The 7,845-nt window shown below is 34.0% G+C and overlaps 2 protein-coding genes across 4 annotated transcripts in view; one reads left to right on the top strand and one right to left on the bottom strand.

Moving 5' to 3' along the window:
- LOC100176525 (nuclear RNA export factor 1) overlaps nt 1–4,448 on the top strand; it is a 10,361-nt gene extending 5,913 nt beyond the window's left edge. For both annotated transcript variants that reach the window (XM_018816311.2, XM_002129644.5), the window contains exons 12-18: nt 663–784; nt 1,109–1,263; nt 1,667–1,825; nt 2,338–2,401; nt 2,703–2,784; nt 3,171–3,335; nt 3,519–4,448. In XM_018816311.2, the coding sequence (XP_018671856.1) occupies nt 663–784; nt 1,109–1,263; nt 1,667–1,825; nt 2,338–2,401; nt 2,703–2,784; nt 3,171–3,335; nt 3,519–3,557 (786 nt within the window). In that variant the 3' untranslated portion in view covers nt 3,558–4,448. The remainder of the gene's footprint in view (nt 1–662; nt 785–1,108; nt 1,264–1,666; nt 1,826–2,337; nt 2,402–2,702; nt 2,785–3,170; nt 3,336–3,518) is intronic.
- A 468-nt stretch (nt 4,449–4,916) lies between these two features.
- The window catches only part of LOC104266703, a 6,578-nt gene continuing 3,649 nt past the window's right edge, over nt 4,917–7,845 (bottom strand). Inside the window, exons 9-15 of one of the 2 annotated variants that reach the window (XM_018816312.2) lie at nt 7,285–7,387; nt 6,789–6,941; nt 6,547–6,674; nt 6,396–6,481; nt 5,883–6,051; nt 5,738–5,826; nt 4,917–5,387 (exon numbers count right to left, since the gene is read on the bottom strand). In XM_018816312.2, the coding sequence (XP_018671857.1) occupies nt 5,287–5,387; nt 5,738–5,826; nt 5,883–6,051; nt 6,396–6,481; nt 6,547–6,674; nt 6,789–6,941; nt 7,285–7,387 (829 nt within the window). In that variant the 3' untranslated portion in view covers nt 4,917–5,286. The remainder of the gene's footprint in view (nt 5,388–5,737; nt 5,827–5,882; nt 6,052–6,395; nt 6,482–6,546; nt 6,675–6,788; nt 6,942–7,284; nt 7,388–7,845) is intronic. The other variant, XM_026839216.1, reaches the window with a different exon arrangement.

The raw sequence follows: 7,845 nt of genomic DNA, 5'->3' as shown, positions 1-7,845 counted from the left end.
GATTGTTTGACCTGGTAATTAATTACGAGATAAAAGCAATTCACACGTTGATTGTGTGCGTCATAATAGCGATTGTCCCCTTGATTATTTAGCTAGCGGGAGCTTGAAAACAGGTTTAAAGTTGAACGTTTGCGATCAAGTAAAGAATTGTTCCATCTACAATGAATACTTTCATCTACAATGAATATTAATCTAACTACCTTTATCATTTATCAACGATAGATCAACGACGTTTGTTTGAACCTGGTTTAAACTAACGTTACTAACCTGTTCCAAGCATGATTACCGCATGTTCAAAGTGACGATGTGACGTAAATAAGACAATTACGCATACGTAACAGCTATATAACAGATTCTGCACATGCGGTCAACGCATGACCAAGTACCATGCGGTCAACGCATGCCTAAATATCCGTTCTCTTATTGTCACGTCGTTAGTTTTGATTTACTTTACAGCAATGGTATATTTTTATGAGAACAATACGAAAATATTAATAAATTTAGTAAAAATACATATTTTTTTGTTAAATCGTGTACGGAGGCCGCCTCCGTGCTATTATTTCGTACGTAGGCGCCGCCTCCGCGCCTACGCGTACTCGGCGCCTATGCTTCTATCACTGTTAATGTGAAGATGAATAAGTTCCATTCATTCATTATAACAGGATGGCCACGACTTACCTGCCCCAGTAAAGTTTGATGTTGAAAAAGTTGAACTTCCAACTTCTGTCCTTGATTTTGTGCAAACTCCAAACGGAGCCGACACCATTAAGATGTTCGTTGCAGAGTAAGTGTCTATATGGGTAATAGGACAACTCTGGCTTATCTTACATCCAATAACTTGCTGTAAAATCTCAGCCATATAGAATAGAAAGTGCATATACAGTGTTGGGGTAATAGGGCAACTTATGCCTAAATCCTATATAAAATAGAATATATATATATTGTGTATGAGCTTGTAAACTAACAAAAATATTACAAATTAATGACAAAATGTTGTTGGAAAATGTAGAATTTGTTAATGTGATATATTTAATATTTTGTGCTGATTGATAACAGATCCACACATTCATACTTAGTTGTTCCTTTTTGAGAAGTTTAAATATTTCAGATATTTTAAATGTTACGACCAGTCACGAGCAATGCTTGCAGCAGCTTATCACGAAAACTGTCTCTTCACAATATCGATACCACCTTCTGCCAGAGGACCTCCGTTAAGCAAATACTTCAAACATAGTCGGAATTTGAAACAAATCAAAAATATGAGTAAGCGTGTTCACTTTTTGCTTACAATGTTACCACATATGTAACTTATTTATCCTAGCATGAGGGGGCAAGGACAGTCATTATAACACAGGTCTTCTTTTTTATACACCTCGTGCATGCTTACAAGTTACCCTGTATGTTACTTTGTGTTTTTTATGTTTGGCTGACAGTTTAAAATTGGCATATATCTTGTGTAAGGTGTAGGTTCTTTCATTATTAGGAAAATCAGTGTAATTGTCACCAGCAATTCTCTCCATTGTTTATTTACGATTTTGGTTTTGTTTCAGAAATTCCTACTTTGTATAAATATGACCTAGCCTGCAAAAAAACTAAAAATTTAGAAAAAAAAATAAAAGAATTTTGAAAAATTGAAAACTGTTTTAAAAACAAAAATCTTTTCCAGGTCAAAAGATTTCCACAATATCTCAGTGTCAAGCAGATGTGTTGGCGAAGTTACAACTCCTACCTAAATCTGAACACGATTTCTCGTCATTTCATTTGGACATTCTTCTTGTTACTTCTGAGGTTACAAACTTTATTGTGAGAGGAATTTACAAAGAGGGTGAGGGTTATGAGATATCCCATTTTATTCTATGTGGGTGAGGTCCCGCGGCGTGGCACGCCATGGGTCCTAGGATTTAGGCCATAATTGACCCATTACCCTATGAGATATCCCATGCATGAGATATCCCATGCATTGTCGCATTTTTTGCCACTGCAACCTACTTTTAACATTTTTTTCCTAAATTCTTTGCAGTTGTCTTTTTTTACTCTAGTAATATATATATAGCTATATAGGTATATAGATATTGTTGGTTGTTTGTTGAGTAGAAAGTCAGCCTTAAGTTTATTCTAAATAGCATTTTTTTACTTTACCGATTCGATTTCACTTGAATCTTTCAAAGGTTGTTTCTTTTTTTTAAACTTTAGCAGTACCTTAAGGCCACATTTAAGCATCTCTATCCATTTATATATTTTGATTTTTCGTTGCTTAGCTTCTGTTCATGCTATTTCATGTTCTAACCATAAGGAAATCAATTTAAACCAAGCTAATTCGTATTTCCTTTTCCACAGTTGAAGCGAATGGATTACTTCGAGCTTTTTCAAGAAGTTTTGTTTGTCAAGTTACTGGGAATGCGTAAGTTGTCGATTGTGGTTAAAAACTGGATTATGGATAACTATTTAGATGACTTGTCATACCTAGTCATATATTGCCCAATAACTTGACAAACCTGATCATACATTGTCTAAAAAGTATTGCAGTTTTGCATCGAATTAAAGATACATGAGGTAACATGTCACCTTAATAACAGAAGTGACAAAAAGTTCCCTAAAACAATCTCCCACCAACTTACATGCGTGGTAACTTTTCAGTTGACATAAGGTGTATGAAACAGCACATGTGTTATTTATCATAACTATAACGTAACTTTATTTAGGTTAAAGATAATCAATGAACAATTCTTTGTTCGAAATCCAACCCCTCAAGAAATCAAAGATTTAAAAGCAACGACAACCAAGGTTAGTTCGCTGTTGTGGAATTTCTTGATAAGTTGGTTTAAGATGAACTAAAATTATAGCAATGTTAGTGTCTTGCTGGTACCTTTATATTAGCGTTGATTCTCAAACTTTTTGTTGTAATGCATTGGAAAACTATGCTGGATAAAAAGTGTCATTCATCCAATTATTTTCTCGTTTTCATTTACAATAAAAGTTGTAACCAAACATACATTACTTTTTATGATATAAAACATCTATTTTTTTGTTATATCTAGCATAAAAGTATTCAACATTACAGACATGCTCTTTGCTCTAATAAGTCAACTCTGGCCTAAATCTAAGATACCCTGGTAGGCCTCACCAATATATAGTAGAGTGCTCACTGCCACACTTCTCTTTTACCACAGAACAAGATACCCAGCGCACCAGCTGCCACCAATGCACCATCTCAAGATGATATGATCGCTTCATTTTCACGGGAGTCCGGTATGAATGTCGGATACTCCAGACAGTGTTTGGAAGAGAATGGATGGAATTATGAGAAAGCTGGACAAACTTTCCTGGAGTTAAATGTAAGTTTTGAAATTTCATGAAATGTAAATTATATTTGAGTTCATCTGACATATTTGTTCAGTAGTTGGATGCTCGCACTGTAACCATGGATACTGGTGAAGGTTTATTTGTTTTTAATTTTTAATGATTCGGTTTTCTTTATAATTTTTTTTTAATTATGTTTTTAACCGTTTTTTTCCCAGGGCAAAGGTGCAATTCCTGCTGAAGCTTTTGTCAAATAGATATCAACACATTGTGCCTTAAGTCAGCATAAATGCACAGAAGAGTAAATTGGTACATGGAAGACTAAAAACATTTGAAAAAATACTATAATTTTCGAAAATTCTACGTTATCATGCTTTAAAAAATCTGCAAAAAATTGTTTTTTTCGTTTGTTTTGTAAACTGTTGTGTTTTAACATGGACTTTTTAACTTTTACTTAAAAGCACAGGAAATTTTGGTGGCAACAAAATGCCAGGCGTGTAACAGGTTCAATTTTTCCTGTTCTTTGCTAAAATATTCAGTGGTTTTAGGGGGAGTTTGTTTTGGGAAACTATCGAGACAACTTTTGCATAAGTTTAAATTGGAATTTCTGGAAAAATTTATATTGACAACGCCAAAAACTTGTATTACTGCTATATTGAACAAGCGACAATTTCTATTTAAACTTTTACCAGCAAATGCTACTTGAAACTTTTCTGTCTCTTTTGGAATGTATAAAAGAAGAATTCAACCATTTTATTTTCATGAAGAATTTGATGATACATTTGTAAAAGACAACTGGATCACTTTCAATCTGTCTTATTGTTTTTATTACTGAAGAAGAAGAAAAAAACTACTATATTTTGCACAACTAACTCAGAAAAAAAATCGCATTTCAAAAAAATACATTCTACAACATGCTGTACAAATGTTTTATTTCATCATAAACCTTTGCATTAGTTGTCTTACCAAATTAGTAGGTTTAGTTGTTTTACCACTGAATATTTAATGTACCCGTTCCAAATTTCAATCGGTTGTAATTTTCTGTAGCGTGATGTAATTTGTGGAGTTTTCATGGCTTTGAAAGGTCGAGTTTGAATTGGCAATTTATTCAAGATTTTGTGTAGAAAATACAAAAAAAACTTTGTAATCTTTTCTTTGTTTATCCAAAGTGGTTTATCAAACCAGGCAAAATATTCGTTTGTTTATCCTCGCGTGGCCGGAAAACGACAGTCGTTATAACACGGGTGTTAATACACCTCGTGGCCTTAATTTGCTCGTGCCAGCTTACAAGTTACCATGTATGTTACTTTGTGGGTGATTATAAAAACAGATAGAGAATCGTAATGATCTAAAGACAATGAGTAGAACCAGAGTCCGTATATATACGGACTCTGGGTAGAACAGGCAACATCCGCATCAAATGTTGCTTGTATAGTGTTGCATACGCGCATATTAACATCGGCGATACCATCGCTTTTCGGCGGGGATAAGAACCGCCAAACCCAAGACATTAATTAGTCCGTTTAAATGTGTATTTTAAAACCGCTTATTAAATTTTCATCATACTTTTCCTGAGAAGTAACTGTTGTATCAATTATAACTTTTATTTTTAAGAATCAATTTGCCCATTCTACTTTTATCGAGATATAAAAAAGACGATTAACACACTGCAGTAAGTAGAAGAAAGACACACATCATAGAGAATGCACGATTTTATTGTAAATTAGACGCACTGAAATATTTATAGAATACATACATTTTTACGATGTATATATAATAACATTTATAGGCTATGGCTACCCTAATTTGAAAAAAAATTGAAAAGTTAAATTATATACAATCTACATTTACAATAGCTAAATAGTTTATTTAAATTTTTACCAAACTAAAGAGTAAATATATTTTATGTTAAATTAAATTTTATATTAAATTAAGCATTAAAATGTAAGAAAACAAAAGTTAAATATATATATATACAAGGAAAGCTCAGCGGTAGAAAATCATGACGGTGGATAAAATATCTTTTGTTGAATGGGCAAAGTTCTTACTATTGTGGTAATCTGAATTACTAACTTTTCCGTTCCACTCTGTAAATTAATAAACAAAGGAAATTTACTTATCCCCATGTGGCGGGGCAACGACAGTCGTTATAACAGGTGTTCTGTTTCATACACCTCGTGCCAGCTTACGAGTTACCATGTATGTAACTTTCTGACTAATTTTTGTTTGTATGGCTGACAATTTAAATAACTTATTAGTGACCACTGGGTCGAGGCAATTATTGTTAAGTGCCTCTACTAAGGACACATAACCAGCGCCAAATTAGTAAACAAATTGAAACAACTATTTTTTTAGTCACCATGAAAATTGATAGCCAGTAGCAATAAACAAATATAGATATAATTGTAAGACTATGTTGCTTATTTAGTTAGCTAACCAGTTAAGTCACTGCAGTCTTTTGTTTGTTGAGAATATCCATTTTGCACACCACCAATGCAGACGTATCTTCCATCGCAATTATTTAATCTAAAATAAAGATGACTTCTATATTCATCCAAATATTTCATTCACACACCACATACTTTACAGCAGGACACATAGCATAGTATGTTCCAGTATATGATTCAGCACGGATCTGTAAGAATCCAGTTGTTGTTGCATAGTGCATGGAAGGAGGGACAAAGTTGCTCAAAGTAGATTCACCAATTGTGTATGTCACCGGTACTACTAAATGGCTGGATGCACATGGGACTGAAAAAGTGCGTTGTAAGAAGACTCAGCAAATGTGGGTTGTCAGAACTAGTGTTACAGAAAGCCATTAGACTGTTATTAGAAAAGTTGAATCATTTAAATTAATGCTCACAAAGGGGTTTGTGAAATATAGTATCTAAAACTAGATCACCAAAGCCTTGCTTTAAATTTAATTATGCCCATTAGTGACCACTGGGTTGGAGCAAATGCGGTTAAGTGTCTTGCTTAAGAACATAAACGGTAGCAGCGATGAGCCTTGAACCAATAACTTCTAAGCAGGCGTGCTAACCACTTTGTCAGGGATCTAGACATAATAGGAAGCCAATGCGAACAGTGTTTAATACCTGACCAGGTGTAGTTTTTAAAAGGCTGCAACATTTTCTTCAGAGTTGATTCCATCTGAACTTTTGTCACAAGTCGTCCAGCAGTTCTAGAATAAGATGAATTGTAAAAAGAAACCATTTGTATTGATATGAAAGTTAAAGCTACAAGTACCTTGAAAGCATGGTGTAACCGAACATCACTCTTCTTGGGGAGTTTTTTATATATACATAGTAATAGTAATAAGTAGCATGTTGATTGATTGTTTCTGACAAAGTAAATGTGCTAGATGAAGCCCAATCCTGAAAACATTAGATACAAAATTTTATTTTCTTGGATTTAAAATAAAGGTAGCTCCCAATGATTAACCACATTGTGAAATACTGTAGGGGGTTTAAAAACATAAAAAATCAAACCTTTGTATTGTTGACTGCAAAGAAAACATCACAAACACTTGAAACATTTCTTCCATAAACGCATCTAGCTCTGTATTTTAGCTCAAAGTTGCCTTCTGTTAGTTTACCATTGTATAATGTGGTTGGGTCAGAGGATGGTCTGGAGCTTTGAACCTATAACAGAATAAAATCCATTTAATAGATTGTTTTTGTTTTTACTTATGCCAACACAGATTAAACAATAATAAATTAGTTTTTAAATAACTGATCGGCTTGTTGCTCCCACCCAGTGGCCATTAGTGGGTTCTCCAAATCAGCATCCATACATAAACAAATGAAAAATGCCCCCCAAATAATTACCCACAAAGTAACATGCATTGCAACTGAAAAGCTGGCACGAGGTGTATGAACATCCGTGTTTCAACAACTGTCTTTTTCTAGCCACGCGAGGATAAAGCAAGTTCCATTCATTCATTCATTGTCAAAAACAAAACTATCAATATGTTTTATAACTTACCCGGTTATATCCAGAAGAACTGGAGTCTGGATTTTCAATTGCAGTTACAGCAATAAATGGATGAGATTTTCTGCTTACTGATACACTTCTAATGTATGAGCATCTGTAGATTAAGTGATTAAAATATTGCAACATGTATTGTGTAAGTAAATACCATTCAGTTTAACATATATTTGTAGGGTACTTTTATCATGATCCTAATGTCTTCATGGTTGTATGTATCGGTTTAAAACTAAAACCGGCTTTAGCAATTTTGGAACTTCTATTTGTGTCACTTATATTGTTAAGTTAGTTTAAGTAAAACTGAGCAGAAATCTGTGTTTTATGCACTAATATTATGAATGAATGTAACTTACTTTATCCTCGCGTGGCTGGAAAACGACAGTCGTTATAACATGGGTGTTCATACACCTCGTGCCAGCCTACGAGTTACCATGTATGTTACTTTGTGGGTGATTAGTTTTTGGGGGGGGATTTTTTTTATGTATGGCTGATAATTTGGACAACCCATTAGTGACCACTGGGTTGGAGCAATTGCCGTTAAGTGTCTTGCCCAAGGAC

This window comes from Ciona intestinalis, unplaced genomic scaffold (assembly GCF_000224145.3).
Source record: "Ciona intestinalis unplaced genomic scaffold, KH HT000174.2, whole genome shotgun sequence".
NCBI classification, from domain to species: domain Eukaryota; kingdom Metazoa; phylum Chordata; class Ascidiacea; order Phlebobranchia; family Cionidae; genus Ciona; species Ciona intestinalis.
Note: the sequence above shows the minus strand (reverse complement) of the source record. Positions and strands in the feature narration are given on the sequence as shown.